General features: G+C 42.5%; 2 protein-coding genes across 2 annotated transcripts; both read right to left on the reverse strand.

Annotated features, from left to right (window-relative positions):
• Window positions 1–407: 407 nt before the first annotated feature.
• dennd1c (DENN domain containing 1C) lies at window positions 408–13,503 on the reverse strand. Its single transcript, XM_061094268.1, has 24 exons — window positions 13,440–13,503; window positions 12,444–12,566; window positions 11,431–11,495; window positions 10,847–10,890; window positions 9,463–9,512; window positions 9,256–9,375; window positions 9,101–9,170; window positions 8,928–9,008; window positions 8,766–8,831; window positions 7,281–7,334; window positions 7,063–7,173; window positions 6,023–6,123; window positions 5,903–5,948; window positions 5,698–5,799; window positions 4,923–5,048; window positions 4,305–4,406; window positions 3,930–4,020; window positions 3,808–3,848; window positions 3,656–3,706; window positions 3,511–3,558; window positions 3,299–3,406; window positions 2,981–3,063; window positions 2,170–2,383; window positions 408–2,080 (listed from the first exon to the last, which is right to left on the reverse strand). The coding sequence occupies exons 2-24, from the start codon at window positions 12,458–12,460 to the stop codon at window positions 1,100–1,102; spliced, it is 2,772 nt and encodes a 923-aa protein (XP_060950251.1). The 5' UTR covers window positions 12,461–12,566; window positions 13,440–13,503; the 3' UTR covers window positions 408–1,099.
• Window positions 13,504–13,855: 352 nt separating this feature from the next.
• On the reverse strand, window positions 13,856–18,322 carry zgc:65894 (uncharacterized protein LOC335798 homolog). The gene is made up of 5 exons (XM_061083783.1): window positions 18,125–18,322; window positions 16,084–16,192; window positions 15,893–16,003; window positions 15,122–15,366; window positions 13,856–15,038 (listed from the first exon to the last, which is right to left on the reverse strand). The coding sequence occupies exons 1-5, from the start codon at window positions 18,179–18,181 to the stop codon at window positions 14,226–14,228; spliced, it is 1,335 nt and encodes a 444-aa protein (XP_060939766.1). The 5' UTR covers window positions 18,182–18,322; the 3' UTR covers window positions 13,856–14,225.
• Between the last annotated feature and the right edge of the window lie 590 nt (window positions 18,323–18,912).

The raw sequence follows: 18,912 nt of genomic DNA on the forward strand, positions 1-18,912 counted from the left end.
TTTCATCCCCGGAGAGGACACACAGACTGAATGGACTGTCCACTCCAGGGCCTGTTTCACTGCGTTAGAAGAGGGAATATGTCATGAGTTAATATTCCCTTTTTCTTAACAAGGTACTCCCTGTGTTCTACCACATGAGGGATATGAGCTTGAGTTTATTTTGTATTTGTACAGGAACACTGTAAGTCTATATTTATATGTATAAAACTTTTCTAGATTAATGATATTGAATAAACAACAATGACTGTGATGCACTTTTAAGTCAACTCTTTGGAGCTCAATTTCATATTAAAAACTTCAAAATCAATGTTCACAGTGTTTTGTAAAAAAACCAACAATGTGCACACCCAGTGCTGCAGCTCTTTCTCTTCATTAACTTGGAGCATTGAAGGCCGGGGGAGGCTCGATTGTTCAAAATGTAAACTTTATTCTGTACAAGTTACCAAACATGCGGAAATTATCCTCAGCATTTGTCCGTTTTCTCTGGGCATGAGCTCATAGAGACTTTCTCACACACACACGTGGTTGTAGAATACTCACATACTCGTGAATCTGACAAATAATCCCTCATAATAGCTGATCCGTAAACCAATCAGGGTCCTCACTGTTAACACATTCATTTAGTTCTTGTTTTCAGCCGTGCTTCCAGTCCGTCAAGGTAAACAAGATTCAAATTAACCAAAAAATATTCTCACTATTTATCGCTTGACAAAAGTTTGTGTCCTGAAGAATGACTTTGTCGACCTGAGCCACACGGTGCTGTAGTTTATTTTGACTCGATCACATAATCAAACTGCAGCTGAAAGTTGACGTCAATAAATTAACTCTTTACTCTGGTTTTGTTTTAGCTAAAGAAGTGCTTGACTGTTCTTGGAGTGTATGGTTTTTGAAAGACCCTTAAGGTCAAAGGGGACTGGCCTCACAAAACATGAACATGATATCTCAAGTCTGCCTTTAGGGAATTTCTTCAAATTTTGACCTCATGAGTCCAGAAAAAATATATAGTTAATATATTCTGAATTCTGAATGACATCTTCAATAGCAACAACCAGGGAAACCTAGTGACTTGTCAACACCAACAACAAAACAGCATCGTCCTTTAAGCTTCAAATCTCTTCTTAAGTTCAGACACTTTGATGAGAGGGGAGTCTTCCTCCTTATGCACCTCCGGGCAGTCGTTCTCCTCTGATGTACCGGAGTGACGTGGCAGGACATGGTGGGTTTGTGTGTTCTCCTTGCTCCACAACACGTTGACCGGTTTCCCAGGTTCAGCCGAGCCCTTGGTGCTGGACCTCACCTGAATGCTCTGGCTGGATCCATGACACTGGAAGCGTTCTACAGCAGACAGCACTCTCGGCGTAGAGGGGATTTGTCTGAACTCTCGCTCTGATTTATTCACTGCCTCTTCACAACTTTTTTCCTGGCCTGCTGGAGGTTGAGGCCCTGGAGAAGCTGTGTTCTCTGGATTGGCTCTCTCCTGCTGTACTTGCTGCTCCTCTACCGTGTTGTGATCATGGGGATTCAGTTTTATAAGTGTGTTTAAAGATCTTTTTACCTCTTTTTCTTTGTCGTCCTGGCTCTCATTTATCTCTTCTGTTGCTACACCTTTTTGTATTTGATCTGTTTCTCTGTGTCCTTCAGTTACCCCGTCACTCTGATTTCTCTCATCCTCCCTCTTTTCTGTTAACCCTTCATCCTCTCGCTTGTCTTTCACTGGTTCCTCTCCTTGGCTCTCTCTCATTTCCTCACCTTCTTTCTTTCTCTTCTCCTCAAACTCCACTTCCTTAAATGTATTTGTGTTTTCTGTTTCTCCTCCTGGGTTCCCATTTATCACTACCTCTACCTCTTCCTGCTTCTCTCCATCCTCCCTCTGTCCTCTATTTTTTTCCTCTTTTTCACATCCCGTCAGAAGTCTCTCTGACTCCTCGTCCTCTGGTACCCTAATGTCTAGGTACGGCCAATCAGAGTCCCCCGTCACATCTGACAACTCTTCTGTGGTTTCCAGATTCCAGCTGTGCAGGCTGCCACTGCCGCTGATGGACAGGCACAAGCTCTCCTGGCTGGGGTTGACTCGACCAAACTGGAATCACAGCAACAGCCCCTGTTAGACTATAGTATTTATGTGTGTGTCTGTTTGTGTGTGTGTGTATGAGTTCCTCCTCTTCTTACCTTTGTGATATAATCATGAGTGTCTGGCCCGAACAGATCCAGGCTCCGGGTGCCGTACAGCACGCCACGGTCATTGTAACTGCGGGAGCTGAGGGTGTCAAAAATCTCCCCGAGCAGATCCATCTCCTCCGGGTCACACAGCAGCGTATCTTCCCCCTCATCTTCATCCTTCTGGAGCTCAGAGTCAGGCTCAACCACCGGCTCCGACACAGCTCTAAGAACAGAACAAAGGATGAAACTCACTTTCTTTAAGTACATCCAAATATAATTTAAAATAATATAATATAATACATATGTAAATGTATTCAATAACCCATTGACAGTCTAGTACATCCTAGTTACCTTTATATGGAGCCAGTTTTACTGTTGGGTCGAATAGGAGCTTCTTAGAATTTCTATTGATTGTCTGGTTTATTCTCAGTATTAACTTATTCTTTTGCCAGCTTTTAGTTAATGTTCAGCAGCACAGAAAAATGTGTTTGCTCGTTCAATAAAAATTGAAAAAAACCACATTGAGCAATGAGCGCTTCTTTTCTTTTTCCTGAATACGTTTCATCCAGTTTGTTGGTTTATTTGGATTCTGGACGGCTTAATCTGTTAAAATACGTGCAAGCTCTTACTTTTAAAGAATAGTTTGAAACTACAGCTGTGAGACAAATAAATAAAGGTAAAACACATAATAAGTCCCTCTGAAATTAATTGGACTAAACCAGCAAAAAATCGAAACACTCCAGTAAAGTACATGCCGCAAAACTGCATAAAAGTACAGTATTTATGTCACTATACTTTGTTCCTTTGCGACCCTGCTCACCCATCCCATGTATCTCCTGTGTCCTTCATGTTGTCCTGGTCTCTGGGGGACCTGAATTTGTGCAAGGGCCGACGGGGACGTGGCTGATAAGAGGCGACATAGACACAAAGCAACATCCCCACAAACAACATGACAAATGTTGGGGTGGATCACAATGAAGCAAAAGAAACAGGGCAACACGAGCAGTGGGAGACAGTGGAACAGGCATGATGGGGTCGTTAATATATGTGGACGGGATCTCCAATTTAATAAGAAGCTTAAAATGAATGAGGCTGATGTGTGCAAATGGACGTGTGGTTGTTTTGAAAGAGGTCACACCTTCCCAAAGTGCTGTGTGATCGGCAGGCGATCCTGCAGGCAATCAGATTGGCCACGGCGATGTGCCACTGATCCTCCTCTCTGCAGGGTGTGGTCTTCATTGTGGGCCTGCAATGCACACACACAAACAGGAAGGAGGGAAGAAGTGACAAGGCCAACTTTGGCAGAATTTGCACAAAACAAGGCGCATGCCCACATAAACACGAGCCCACCTTGTGCAGCAGCAGGTTTTTCAGACCAGACTTGGCGAGACCTTTGGCCTGGGAGGGAATAAAACAGATGATGAGGAGAATTGTGTTGGCGCTGCACACAACATTCACCTGCTGCACCCCTCCCAACACAAACACCTCTACTCACCCTCATGTGAGCTTTGGACTTCATGTTGAGGATTAGCGCTCCTCCTCCTTTCTGTCAAGAATGCAAACGCAGCAGTGTTGCACTTTTGATCAAGTTGGGAAAACAAAATCCCCAAATACAAAAGTGTATCACTAAAGATAAAAATAACTTACCTTTAAATTACCAACTAACTGCTGATACGATTTGCTTGTTCCTGCAGATCAACAGATATACAGAGGATAAGTGATAAGTGAGTAATAGAACATTTGAGACAAACTAACATTCAGACACACACCAGCTGTTGCTTCACACTTTAGGATCTCTTCCTCGAAGAGGTCATCTGGTTCCTCTCCCTTGTTGAGAATATCCAGGCGGCCATCTATGAACTAAAACAAGACAAATATTATTTATTGTTCACGAACAGGATCATTTCAACAAACTGTATTTTAGAGTCAATTATGTGGCTTTAACCACGTGGAAGTACCAAGTCTGATGTAATATAACCAAACAAATTAGGTGAAAAATTCCATTATATTAATAATCTAAAATCAAAGGATGTCTGAGACATTAGGTATAACCAGCTTCAACCTTTCACTTCTGTTCTCTGCCCTACGATGCTCTCTTCACTGTTTAACCGTATTTCTCCAGCAGAGGGCAGCACAGGGTTTACCTCTTTGAAGAGCTGAAGGTGAACAGCACTCTGTAGAAACTGCCTCATACTTTGAGATTTGTGATCTAGAAACATCTTCTCACTGAAACGTATTTCACCTTCCTGCAAAGAAGAACAGAGAGAGAGATAAAGAGTCCAAATAGACAAACACAGGACTTCTGTTCTGACCTGATAAAGCAGAGTTGTAAATGTACCTACTCAGCTGAGAATGACGAATAAGTGAAGTCAACGTCATGACCAACAACAAGACCCAATCAGCAAGTGGTTCTGAGTGTCTACGTCATCATTTTCATCCAGACTACACCGGAGCGTTCAAACTAAAACAGGGCCAACAGTGTTTCCAAACATCTCTGTTTCAGTGGCTCTAAAGCTCCGGAGTAGTATGGACACCATGTGTGTCTGTAGCAGAGTTGGAGTGCTTTCAAATGAAAATGGATGAATGTGGATAAATCCTGATAAAATCAAGTCTGCACTGATTGGCCAGTACAGTAACTTTCCAGACCCATCACATACACAAGAAACCTATTTGACAGACTTCAGGAGAGAAAACCTGAGAAAAGCAGAATATGACTCCTTTAAAGTGCCATCTCTTAATTACCCAGTGAGTGAGTGACTGACCTCGTGAGTCTGCAGTGCGTCCCTGTAGCCTCCGAACAGCAGAGCCTGAGCTCTCAGGAAGGCCAGAGAGACTCCACAGCCTGGAGACACGGCCTGACGCTTCAAACACAGCTTCAGCCCAGACATCTGGAAACAGTTTCACCGACACAGCTCTGACATTAATCTTGGATGAACCTACAGTGCCACAGTTGTTAACTAATCACGGTCAAAACAGCAACTTTCCATCAAGTGAAGATGAGGAGGGAGTGTGTAGGGTGAAAGAGGGAGCAAACGTTTAGTCTTTTGTCTTTTGTCTGTTCTTCCATCCCAGGAACTTTCCCAAGGGCCAAGGGATCATTTCAGTCACTCTTATACTCTTGTATTGTCACCAGAGCCAGGTTTACACGTCCCAAAATGAAAGTGCCCCGGGGATTTTGCTATTGGCTTTTGGTAGAATGTTTTAGGGCATATTACCGAACACCAAAACCTACAGCTGCTGCAATGTTTTATTATATCCAAAATAACTACAGTTTCTTTACTGGTTTTATTGACCTCACCTTGGCTCTTCACATATGGAGAAAATGCATAGGCCTGTCTAAGATATAGACCTTTACTTTCAAGTTCAGTTCCTGTGGTTAACACTCATCACCTGGTTCTGTGCTACAGACCATCATCTAAAAATAGCTTTTAAATAACTTTCCAGTCAAATTTCCCTTATGATACAAACAAAACGAATGAGAGACCCATACAGAATCACTAAAAAAGCAAACAATCCTGCACACAGAGAATGTATTACCACTTCTGAAGGTATCCTTTTAAGGTCGTCAAAGGGCGTCTCTAGAGAGTTTGTGTCCACATTTAGAATGACAACTTCTTCCAACCCTCGACTCCTCACCTTCTGTCAGACACACACAGACAAGTCTTTTAATCATTTACATCACAAACCTGCTGGTAGATTTGAAAGGTTTGGTATTTGACTGAAGCAGTTTTAATCAGTTTACCTCAGCTAGACTGGTGTGGACCCCTATTAGGTAAGGCATAGGTGCACTGTAACCAAATGAAAAACTTGTATTAATCCAAGGTCAGGGAACAGGAGGCTGACGGGATGGACAGATTCTTACCAGCAGTAGTCCAGTAGGTGAGGTGGCAGGATAGGTATGAAGATGTGTTGCCAGTACATGGGGTATAACAAAGTGCTGAATGCGTGCACACAAGACGTCAGCTACAAAGACAAAATGGAAAGCAGGTTTAGACGACAACAGCCCACAGGATTTCAAGGCAGCACAATGACAGAGTTTATGTCCATTCGTCTGTTTGATGGTTTGTTTGTATGATGAGTATTAGGGCCATATTTCATTTTCAGAAGAAAAAAAACGGAGGTATCAAGATTTAAGTCTCACTATTAAGATAATAAATCAATAATTGCATGACAAAAAAGTAATAAATTCCCAAATAAAGAAATAACCAGTGCTTGATGGAGTTTCGCTCATTTTGGCTCCCAGTTTCAATAGAAACTATGAAACCCCTTTGAGTATAATTCACATGTAACAAACTGCAACTCTGCAGTCGACCACTATCAAACTTCTCTTTCTCCACAAAAGAGGCCACTTCCTCCAAGTCTGCATGGTTCTTTTTTCGGAATAGACACTCTTTCTTGGCCAATCTGTTCAAAGTCTTGATATTTATGATGGTGTGGTGCTGAAAAGCCAAAAGATGAAATATTTTGTTATATGTGAAACTTATACTAAAGCATAACTTAAAAAGACGCTTTCCCAGTTTCACTGCAGGCGACAAGCTTGTTATTTCTGCTTTTTCCTCTCCAAAATGACATGTGTCCTAAAATGATGACTGCAGTTTCGTTATAAGTGGACTGAGATCTATTACTTCATGAATTGAATTTGAATTGAATTTAAGAGGACTGTTAGGCCTTGGTGGAGGTATGTACTCTATATGCCATTCTATTGCAATGTTTCAGCATTCATCAGAAGCTTGGGGTGGTTTCTGTCTTCACTGGGGGTTAGTAATCTGCTGAAGGGTGAACAGTTACGATTAGATATTATGTCAAGTATAGTTTCAAAAAAAGGGTAGTCAGTTCCAGAGAGTGAACACAGAGGCAAACACAATATGATAAAAATAGTAGAATGACTAATGTGATTCTTACAGTGCTGAGTTTGCTGGCAAAGATCAGAATGCGTCTCTCAAACAGCATGCTGGCGTAGAGCTGGAGCAGGTTGCCCACATCTACTGCCACAATCAGCTCTGTTAAGTTCCTCTGATAAACACACGCACACACACCAGTTAAAATGGGCAGTAAAGTATTTTGCACAAAACCCTTTAGGATTGCTTTACGAAGGATTTTTTTGAATCTGACAAACTCACATTTTCAGGGATGGAAGGGAGACTCCTGGGGTCTGGAGCAATAAAGTATGGAACCTGGTCAAAATGAGTGAAACAGACAAATGTTAATAAACCTGTGTGACTCAAATGAAAACATATTTTTTTGCTCGATTAGTATTTTCAGCATCATTCAGACTGAGTGAGCATCAAAGGTTACAGGATCAGACTTTGGAATCCACTTTTGTTGTGTAAAAGCTGTGATGTTTTTATGTTACACAACCTTCTGTAAGACCTTCAGCAAATCCAACGCCTGTTATTGTCCTTCATTGTGTTTACACAGGCTTTCATCATAACTGAATTACTCATCCATTCCTGTGCTGGATTAAACTTTGTCTTCACTTTCAAACAACACTGAATTAAAGCAACTCTTTGTGACTTTCAATGAGCAGCAGCGCCCTCTGCTGCCAGACGTTGTGATGAATTGTGTTGGGCTCCATTTCTAGTGATTAAGTGGTTTGAATGGAGAAGAAAAAACAAAGCCCATCAATCTCTTGACTGGAGCTCTGATTGTGTATAGTGACTCTGAGAGGGTAAACCCACTTACTGAACTGAAACACAACTATACGGAGAATTTCTCATGATCCCTGGCTTCCTGAATCAGAGGAGCTGTTGCTTACACAAATACACCAAACGTTTTAAAGAATTATTTTTATTTAAAAAGTTTACTCGAGGAACATGGCAGATAAATGCTGGTCTAAATTACTCCTTCGACGCCTTTTTAACTGATCTACAGTTTGGCTTCACTCGTGGACTTCCTGGATGTTATTCTGACAATATAAATTAGGGAAAATCAGTCGGTTAAACAATTCTAATCGGAGATCGTATCCACTCACCAAAGCTGCACAGAGCAAGAACAGACTTTGAGGGTGAAGAGTGGGAATGAAAGTGGCTCCATTCTCACAATTCCAAGTCAGTGAACAATCAATCTAATTCAGAAGCTGCTATTTTAAGGTTAAACATTTTTGCATAGTGTTGCTTTAAGATCCCACTAATGCAAACAACAGTTCTTGAATCAATAGTAATACATTTATTTGCTGCTACCATGCCAACCATGGGGTATTGCAAAATCAATTAGGAATCAAATCTGAAAAATGGGTTACAACTTGAATAATATTGTCTACATTTTGCACCAGGGAATTGTTTTAGGCTTTGAATCTTTCAAGAGGAGGATTTTCCATTTTGGAATGAAATGCAAAAATACACTCAGCTGTACCTTTGAGGCATAACTCGTAAGACAAAGGATTTTGGGGATGAGGTCAGTAAAGTCACGGGTTATGAATACATACAGACAAAATTTAAGATGTTAATGGTGTTGAGTTTGATTGATTCAAGGGCTGAGAGACACGGTTTTAGTCGGCACACATCAGGTTTAGTCAACAAGCACAGACAGCTGAAGTTGTCCAGCAGGAGTTAGTTTGTCTCTGCTTAGCAAATGTTCCAGACCACGTGAACTCCAGCAGGACTCACCCCCTCTTGACCCTCCGGGTGTCCGACAGGATGGGACACCCCTGTGCTGACCAATAGCTGCTCTCCCTCAGAAAAAAACACAACACGCTAACCACCGACAGAAAACAGCCGTAAAGTTGTGAGAATTGACCCCTGGTTGTTATTGGCTAATTAGAGATTTACCATTTGCAGAGTGACAGATCCAGCTGCCAGTGGTAGGGGCTGCTGGTAGAGAGCAGCCAGCAGCGCCTTCATCTCATTGGTCTGTTGAGAAGACAATGTCCGTGACGTTAATGATGCCATATGAAAGAATAATGCAGAAGCAGAAACATTAGACACAAGCTGTGGAAACTCACTTGTCCCTTTGTCAGGTAATCAGCCAAGCTGTTGAGAAGTTTGTAAAACACTTCAAACCAGGGAAGGTAACTGGATTTGAATGGAAGAAAAATGGGTTTAATTGAGGTGCTAGAGTCATGGTTGAACCTTCAGACACATGCACACACGCACGTACCTGAGTATGCAAAGGCAGGTCTGCATGCTGTTGGCGAGACGGCAGAAGCCGAAGCGTTGGCATCCCTCAAGGTCGGTGAGAACAAAGGTGAAGTGCTGCACGGCAACCCCAGCCCTCACTCTGAGCAGATGAAGAGTGTTGGACACATGGAAAACCAAAACAGTCTAGAAGCTGGAGTGAGCTGCAAACCATCCAGTTTATACTCACCTCTGTATGTCATATGGGAAGCAAAATCTAGGTAACGTCTGAAAGGACTCCTAGCAGAGAGAAATAAACAGAAACAAATCAGCTCAAGCGATCAGGAGTCTGCCGACGTGCCGGTGGATCTGTGAGGCTGCAGAGGCAGATGTTTGTTGGAGTGTCCTGCTGCTATTTCCAATTTTACTTCTCTCAAGCAGTAGTTTTTGTCTGCATGTTTTTGTTGATTAACAAAAACTACTATTAAATATTGGTCTGGTTCTGAACCAAGGGCCAGATTTAGGATTTTTTTCCCCCGGATCATTAACAGTCTGAGATGTTTAGGGGACTGATATTGATGACTGTGTACAATTTGGTGCAGATCCAAATAAAAAGACAAGTACCCATTTTTTATTTTATTTTATTTATTATTGTTATTATTTTACGTGGTATGTATGTTTGTGTGCGTGTTTATCTTTATTTATTTATTTTATTTTTTGTATGTATGTGTATGCAGTGAAGTTCACCTGCATTTCATTGTGCAACTTATGTGGGATGTGTCAATGTGTTTTGTAGGTTCTTATTGGAAATTAATAAAAAAAACATTGTTCAAAAAAAAAAAAAAAAAAAAAAAAGACAAGTACATCTCAAGCTGATGGTAATGTGATAAGTTTACTAAATAAAAGTTCGGGGCAGATACTGCAGCGAAATGAACAATCGGTGGAGTATCAACGTTGTTAACAGCTCATCATGAGGGAAATATGAAACAACAACAAAATTATAACTAGAATGTCACACAGTAGAGTACATAGCTCAGCCAAGACCCAACAGTCCCCTTATCAAACCCCACATTTAAACATAACGTCCCTGGTGGAGGTCAAAATTCATCCTCTGGGTATCATGATGTGTGATGATAAAAATCGTGGCAGTCCATGCAAAGATTAATTAGATATTATATTCTGCACCAAAGTGGTGAATGGACAAACCAATTGACATTACAATCTGTAGGACCAAGCTGCTAATGAGGCTAAAAACAAGCTGCGAGGGTCATAACTTCCTTCTGTTTGAGGGATCTGTTTGTCAGGTTATGCAAAAACTACAGATTTTATTGAAACTTGGGGAAAGGATGGGATTCAGGACCAAACCACCACATTTAGGCATAGATCCAAACAAAGGGGCGTATCCAGGATTCTATTTTTTTTTAGTTTCCTTAATATTGTTAAACTTTGAGGTGTTTTTTGTCATTTTCACTCATTTCAAAGTGAATATTATGAATATTGATAGAAGAAAACAGGCATATAAAGGGAACTGATATCTTTGGTAGACTCTACTCTGCTGAGTGTCATTCTAGTTTATGATGTGACATTATATCCACAAATATAATGTTACAGGGGCAGGAGACATTAGCGACTACCTCATCACTGAAGTCCTCTGGAAACTGAAACAGCACACAGGGATCTGTAACAGTCAAAGAAATGAATAAACATCTTAGCCCAGTTTTACAAGGCAGAGAGAAAATAAAGTGTATGTGGTAAATAATCACAAATGGCCAAATTCAATAACTGTCGCATCACAATAAAAAAAATGTTTGAACCCCTTCACCTTGTTCGTTAGTTGCTAAGTCCTTCACATAACCACAACATGTTCTCATCTGTTTTCGAATATGGCTAGACTGCAGGCTGTGTGGTTTGACTGATCACGTGACAGGAAGCACAAGCAACTCTCAGCTCTACAGAAACACCACACACTAAGTCTTAACATTGTACTGTTTCACGACACAGAAATAATCTAGAGGTGCTTTTTTGTTTTTGGAGCAAATCTCAGAGGGTGTTTAACAGTTGTGCCGTGTGCCAGACAAGAAGATGACGAGCAGAGTCAGAGGAAAGTGTTTCAGGAACAAGTTTGTGTCAACTTCTCTTTGACTGACAAATCACTATGCTCTTGTAGGTCACTCCCCCGTCTAAACTGGCCCTGCAGGGAATGGGACAGGGGCCTCACCTTTGTCTCTGGCGACAGGACAAGTTGCTTCAAAGAACCAGTAGAAGGTTTGCTCAGGGTTTTGTCTGAGAGCAAAGAGATAGATGTTAGAGACGTTTATAAAGTGTATTACCCATCAAACACATTTATGTTGAATTCAATCAATATTTTCAGCATAGGCAAATACGGAGAGAGTTAAGTGTGGTTACATTCAAATATTCATATAGATAGATAGATAGATAGATAGATAGATAGATAGATAGATAGATAGATAGATAGATAGATAGATAGATAGATAGATAGATAGATAGATAGATAGAAAGATAGATAGATAGATAGATAGATAGATAGATAGATAGATAGATAGATAGTAGATAGATAGATAGATAGATAGATAGATAGATAGATAGATAGATAGATAGATAGATAGATAGATAGATAGATAGATAGATAGATAGATAGAAAGAAAGATAGATAGAAAGATAGATAGATAGATAGATAGATAGATAGATAGATAGATAGATAGATAGATAGATAGAAAGAAAGAAAGAAAGAAAGAAAGATAGATAGATAGATAGATAGATAGATAGATAGATAGATAGATAGATAGATAGATAGATAGATAGATAGATAGATAGATAGATAGATAGATAGATAGATAGATAGATAGATAGATAGATAGATAGATAGATAGATAGATAGATAGATAGATAGATAGATAGATAGAGGAATCGGGCACATAGCACACTAAAACTAGATGTGAAAATATAAGAACAAAACTCTACAAAGTATTAACAATAAAGATCAAAAAATGTAAGAGAGTATAATTATCATTATATAACTAAATGTATTATTAAACAACCCGGTTCTTGTGGGTTTTGATCAAAAACTGGTCCAACATGAAATGTGTTATAAGTGATTTGAGGCTGCTGCAGGAAACTTCCTGTGCAGTTGCGAGAGGAAGTGATGAAAACCACAAGAACAGAGTGATGATGATGAAAGTAGAAGAAGAAAAATTACTTGATAAAACTTACTTCAGTCTGGAGCCCATGCTGTCCGAATGTGCTCGTGTCCATGTGTTAGTCCAGGGGGGCAGAGAGATAAGTTGCCACCCTGATGTGGTGTGTATGAAGATAGAGGACAGCAGAAACAGCAGTCTGCACAGACAGCGACAGAGTGAACCAACACTTCCTGATTTATCTCATTATGTGTGTTGTCAATGTATGTGTGCGGCGGTTGTACACCCCCTCTTCTTATCTCTTCATTGCTCAGTCTGTACTTATTGGAACGTTTGAGTCGTATGTATCTGCATGAGCAGCAACTGGAATGTCCAATTTGTAGAATAACATTTTTGCATTAACAAATATCACTGTCTTCCTGTGATTTCATTTTTCATTTCCATACTACAACTTTTAAAAGCTAATCATCTATTATATATAGTGGAATGGCCATTTTAAAACTCATTAAACAAGTGATTTCAACATTGAAGCTGTTTATTTTGTTTAAGGGTTGATCTATGTTGTGGGATGTAACAACATTTACTTCCTTACTGTATTTAAATACATTTTTCATTTATGTACCTTAAGTAGATTTATTTTCAAGTATTTTTAACTTGTACTCTAATACATCAGCCAATAACTACTTTCTACTCCAACACGTTTATACATGGTTATTGTATTTTGGAAATGAATAAATAAGAGAATTGTTCCAATGTAGGCAAAGACTCCATAATAATGAAAGGAATAGCGACTCCCTGCAATTACATTGACTTTTAATAATTTTATTATATTTGAAAGGAAGAACCCAATTACTCACTTTTACTCAAGTTGGAAAGTTGATGTGGCACTTTAAATTCTAATAATACAAAGTATATTTAAAACTTATTTTCCTCGGGTTGAAAAGTAGATACTCGTGAACATCAGTCTTGTTTGTACTTTTACTGAAGTTAAATGCTTGAGTACTCCTTCCACCACTGTGTATAAACCAGTATTGACCACACGACTATTTCTCCCTTAATGGTGTCTAGTTACCTTTCAAGAAAACGGGCTGGGTAAGTACTTCTATCATATCAGAACTATATACAGTCTATGATCAGAACATGCGTCGATACTGGCTTCATAGCGGAAGAGGAAACAGTGTCCATATCCTGCTCAGAGGAACCCCACTGCAAGATCTCACTGCCCCCTTGTGGTGATTAAGTAACATTACCCAATCTGTGGACAATACTGGTGTCCATTTTAGTTTCATGCTGACATCACGAGGAAAACCTGAGTCGCTGATTCTCTCCTTGGTCGATTCAGTTTAGTTCAACAACTGTTTAATCTACATAACTATATTTAATGTTGATCAGAGTGAAAGCTTTACTGACAAATATACATTGAAACCATCTCCTATATTAACACATCATTTTAAAAAGAATAAAAAAATGTTATGCATCAAACACAAATCTTTTTTCACAAGTTTATTTCAATCAATGGCAAATAGACAATTGCTCAGATATAGGTGAGTTGAACGTTTTATTGATGGAACTGCTGGGTGATCATTGAACATCACCAGAAGGCTACAGAACAAAGAGCACAAGCACAACTGTGTTAGCTACCACTACATGAGAACTAAGATGGAGGGTCAGCTTGGTGTTGTAAATCCTACTCAAGGTGGAGAGAGAGGAAGAGAGGAAAGAAAACAAAACAGAGGGAAGGGAGCAAGGGAATGAGTGGACTGTAAAAATAAAGAGTAGAGAGCAGAGTAGGGCTGAAGTCAGGGGAAGAATGGATGGAGTTGTGACGAGTGCAGTGGAGAAATGAGTGATTTCAGCCTTAGGCGACTTCTTCCTCTCCTTCCTCCTCGAACTCGCCCTCCTCGGCCGTGGCGTCCTGGTACTGCTGGTACTCGGACACCAGGTCGTTCATGTTGCTCTCTGCCTCAGTGAACTCCATCTCATCCATGCCCTCGCCTGTGTACCAATGGAGGAAGGCCTTTCTGCGGAACATGGCGGTGAACTGCTCGGAGATGCGCTTAAACAGCTCCTGGATGGCGGTGCTGTTGCCGATGAAGGTGGCGGCCATCTTGAGCCCACGTGGAGGGATGTCGCACACAGCTGTCTTGACGTTGTTGGGGATCCATTCCACAAAGTAGCTGCTGTTCTTGTTCTGCACGTTCAGCATCTGCTCGTCCACCTCCTTCATGGACATGCGCCCACGGAAGATGGCGGCCACTGTCAGGTAGCGGCCGTGGCGTGGGTCGCAGGCGGCCATCATGTTCTTGGCATCGAACATCTGTTGAGTGAGTTCGGGCACAGAGAGGGCTCTGTACTGCTGGCTGCCGCGGCTGGTCAGGGGGGCAAAGCCGGGCATGAAGAAGTGCAGACGAGGGAAGGGTACCATGTTGACGGCCAATTTACGGAGGTCGGCGTTGAGCTGGCCGGGGAAACGCAGGCATGTTGTCACGCCGCTCATGGTGGCAGAGACCAGATGGTTGAGGTCTCCGTAAGTGGGTGTGGTGAGTTTGAGGGTACGGAAGCAGATGTCATACAAGGCCTCGTTGTCGATGCAGTAAGTCTCATCTGTGTTCTCAACCAGCTGGTGGACAGACAGGGTGGCGTTGTAGGGCTCAACCACTGTGTCTGACACCTAGAGATGGAACATGCAGAGGTCAGGGAGCTGAAGAGTAAGAAAACATACAAACAATAAGAAATTGGACATAATCTCTGTACCTTAGGAGAGGGCACCACGCTGAAGGTGTTCATGATACGATCGGGGTACTCCTCGCGGATCTTGCTGATGAGCAGCGTTCCCATGCCGGAGCCGGTACCACCACCCAGGGAGTGTGTGAGCTGGAAACCCTGGAGACAGTCGCAGCTCTCAGCCTCCTTCCTCACTACGTCCATGACAGAGTCCACCAGCTCAGCCCCCTCTGTGTAGTGGCCCTTGGCCCAGTTGTTACCTGCTCCACTCTGGCCTGGAGGGAAAGGACTCATTACAATCTTCCCTTTGAATATTCACATCATTAAATCTACAAGTATTACTAAAACATTGTTTATATGACAACCAGTCTGATAGAGCTTAAATACAACAGCTACACAACTGTTCCTGGTCGCTCTCCTTTTCTCCCTCTCCTTTGTCTTCTTTTCAGCCCACCTCTCTTTTATCTCTGCTCACTCCAAACCGGTCAAACCAGATGATCACCCACAGAGATTCAAAAGGTCTTCCTGTGTAAAGGTTTGCTGAATGAGTTTCTATAATTTTTAAGGTCTAGCTATCTAAAAGTACCTTGTGATAATGTATGTTATCAGGCGACATACAAATTAAACTTATGAGTATTCAGCCTCATTTATCACTACTGCCTTAGTTTGTCCTTTCAACTCTGAAACTGTTTTACTTTGCAATTTAGACTACAGCAATTCTCATTTAAAAAGCTGATAATTTTATTATTTTTCTTGTGTAATGAGTGACTAAATGTGCATGTGTGTGACTGTGAAATGTACCGAAGACAAAGTTGTCTGGTCTGAAGAGCTGGCCAAAGGGGCCGGAGCGGACAGAGTCCATGGTGCCTGGCTCCAGATCCACCAAGATGGCCCTCGGGACGTATTTCCCACCTTGAACAGAAAAAGCATGGGTCAGAACTATCTTAGAAAAAAGACATAACAAATTAGTACGCATGCGTTTCTGTCTTTACCTGAGGCTTCATTGTAGTAGACATTTATTCTGTCCAGCTGCAGGTCGCTGTCTCCATGGTAACTGCCTGTTGGGTCGATGCCATGCTCATCACTGATCACCTCCCAGAACTGCGAACAGATTGGTGGGTGAGATTAGAGACCAGCTGGTAAAATCTTTGACAATACAGTGTGAAGTTAAATAATGAGCGAGCACAGGAGCTGATAGACTTTACAACCTGGTGCAGATGTTTAGCTACAGCAGCATCACCGTGATGTTTTAGAATATAGGACGAGATATCCCTAGTACATTTGAGCGTCTTCTCCACAATCTAGGTTATGTAGATGTTAGCAGGTGTCAGTGGCCACCAGCAGATGTGAGGGGCGCAAGTGTGCACCTGAGCACCATCAAATGTTTTTAGCTTACAAAGATACAGGCTGAACTTAAGTAAATTAAGGCTAAAGGTTAATCTGACCAATTGCTCGTACTATGAAAGCCATGTGGCCGGCTCAGTAGATCAGACACTATGCCTTTGTAAACTAAACACTTGAACAGAGGACAAAACGTTCTGCTGCACTAATCAAGGCCTACCGCCAATTAATGTAATAGGATGGTAGAGACACATCTCTATTTTGGCCTTTTAATCACAAGACATCTTCTAAGGTTGTTGCACCACAGGATGATCAGAATCTTGGGGCCCAGTTGGGATCTTTCATCCTGATCAATAGTCATTGGCTGCAGCGTTCTGCAGTGTGCGATGTTTCTTTTACGTTCTGACGCAGGGCTTGTCCGTGGATCCCCAGATCTTTCAGCAACCTGATGGTGGATGTTACAAGAAAACTCTGCAGCCAACCTCCACTGACCACTCCCATGGATGACGCCCTGTGCCCCTCATGGACAAATGATGCCCTTTGAATTGCATAGCAATTATTTTATATACGCATTTTATTGATATGTTGCTATAGAGGATATTGCTTTACTGCCCAAATACCATTTTGTTTCAGCAGAAAACAAATGATAGAATTATATTATAAGATAACCCATTCATGATACCAGCTTCTCTCCGCCCTGGGGGAGGGATCCCTCACTTGTGGTTATTTGGAGGTTCTGCAGTGTATATTGTTAAAACCTAAAATGCATGTCTGATCACGGTCTTCACCAATGATTTATTGATTAATGGTTGTATTTCTCCATCTCAGACACATTATTAACGATAGAACAGAAGAGTAACTGACGGATTAAATTAAATCTTGTTGGTTGACGCCCTAGAATGATATCTGAATATAAATTATTCTATCTCAAGTTTATCTTTACTCGACGGATCCCTGCACAGAGGCTGATGCCATTCACACTGCGTCATGCAGAGATGGGGATAAACCTCTGCGTTTGACCCAATTACGGATTTCATTTTATATGATCCAATGCGGGTAGGGGAAGGCGTGTGTGTGTGCGTGATGGGGGGGGGCGCGCCTGTCGGCGTTCTTGTGAATTGCGAGCCACACCTCGATCACACCACCCTCCATCTCACACACACGTACGCAGTGTTCTTTCGTCTGATTGTCTGGGTTCAGCCTGAAACACGGATCTGGTTTCTTCGCGCCTCTGTCTCCCAACGACGGCGCTAGGTTTGCGCGCCTCGTGTGAAATTCGGCGGGGACATCTCCGCGGCCACCGCCCATACTCGTGAGAGCGGCTGTGGGCACTCAACCCTCCCCTCCTCGCTGTGACCTAGTTACCGGCTGCGGTGCAGAGAAATGGCGTCGTGCCGGGGCTTAATGGCTCGGGTTGGGAGAAATGGCGTCGTGGCGGGGCTAACCGTCTCGGTCTGGGAGAAAAAGCGTCGTAACGGGGCTAACGGCCTCGTGTGGGGGGGGGGGGGAATAGCGTCGTGAATGGGCTTATTGTCTCCAGTGAGGGAGACGTGGCGTCGTGACGGGGCTTACTGGCTCGGGTGGGGAGACATGGCGTCGTGGCGGGGCAGAATACAATCGAGTCCAGTTAAAATAAAGCGGTGATCAGGTGGATTAGGGCCTCGGCGGCTGCGTACAAGCGTTACGTCCTACCTTTGCTCCAATCTGGTTTCCGCACTGGCCGGCCTGCAGATGCAGGATCTCACGCATGTTGTCGGTGCGGTGGTGGTGGCTCTGCTACGAAGAAGAAGCTGGTACCGTCTCCGGTGCTGCTGGCTGGATGCTGGCGGCTGGCTGTCGGTGGTGGCTGCTGCTGCGTCGGTGGACTCTCCCGGGTTGAATGGCGCAGAAGCTGTGGCTGTGCTATAAGGCTACGCAGTTCTCTAGTCATCTTGCTCCTCCCCCTCCTACTGCGCACGCGCCCTCCTTCCCGGTGCTGCAGCATGACGTCATCGCCATGGCAACGGGATCCGGCCCCAGCCGGTGGATCGGCCCTGTATGTGTGCGGGTGCCTGCAGGAGCGGTGGCGGCGGGCCCTGCCCTGCTGAGAGGGATGAGGGATAAACCGACTCACGGCTTAACTCACAGACCTGCGCCATGACTACCGATCCACCGTCAGCACACATCAACAAGGATGCTGTTCTATAAAGGCATATGAATACAGTAGTGGGTCTGGATGAGAGTAGCACCAGTCATTTCAATCAATCAAATCTAAACAGGAGTGAGCAAACCTAGCAAACACATCCTAGAGACCAGAAAGCGGCGGATCCCTCTAGCAGGGCGGAGAGGAGTGAAATAACTGTGTATCAGAGCACGTCAATAAAAGAATAAAACATTCATGAGAAAAGACTGACATCGATGGAGAGGTGTATCAATGTTCACAGTATGTTGACTAAAGAGAATGTGTGACAGAGATGCAGGTAGCAGCAACAATGACAATT

The sequence above is a fragment of the Limanda limanda genome, chromosome 2 (assembly GCF_963576545.1).
Source record: "Limanda limanda chromosome 2, fLimLim1.1, whole genome shotgun sequence".
Lineage (NCBI taxonomy): Eukaryota > Metazoa > Chordata > Actinopteri > Pleuronectiformes > Pleuronectidae > Limanda > Limanda limanda.

Excerpts from the sequence above, each read along its gene's own strand:
- dennd1c (XM_061094268.1), bottom strand. Across the intron at positions 3,407-3,510 it reads AAAACCTGCTGCTGCACAAG|GCCCACAATGAAGACCACAC; the intron begins GTGGGCTCGTGT and ends TGTGCATTGCAG. Across the intron at positions 2,384-2,980 it reads ACAGGAGATACATGGGATGG|AGCTGTGTCGGAGCCGGTGG; the intron begins GTGAGCAGGGTC and ends TTCTGTTCTTAG.
- zgc:65894 (XM_061083783.1), bottom strand. The coding sequence starts at position 18,181 with ATGCGTGAGATCCTGCATCTGCAGGCCGGCCAGTGCGGAAACCAGATT. Across the intron at positions 15,367-15,892 it reads ACCAGACAACTTTGTCTTCG|GCCAGAGTGGAGCAGGTAAC; the intron begins GTACATTTCACA and ends CTTTCCCTCCAG. Across the intron at positions 15,039-15,121 it reads GCGTGGTGCCCTCTCCTAAG|GTGTCAGACACAGTGGTTGA; the intron begins GTACAGAGATTA and ends TTCCATCTCTAG.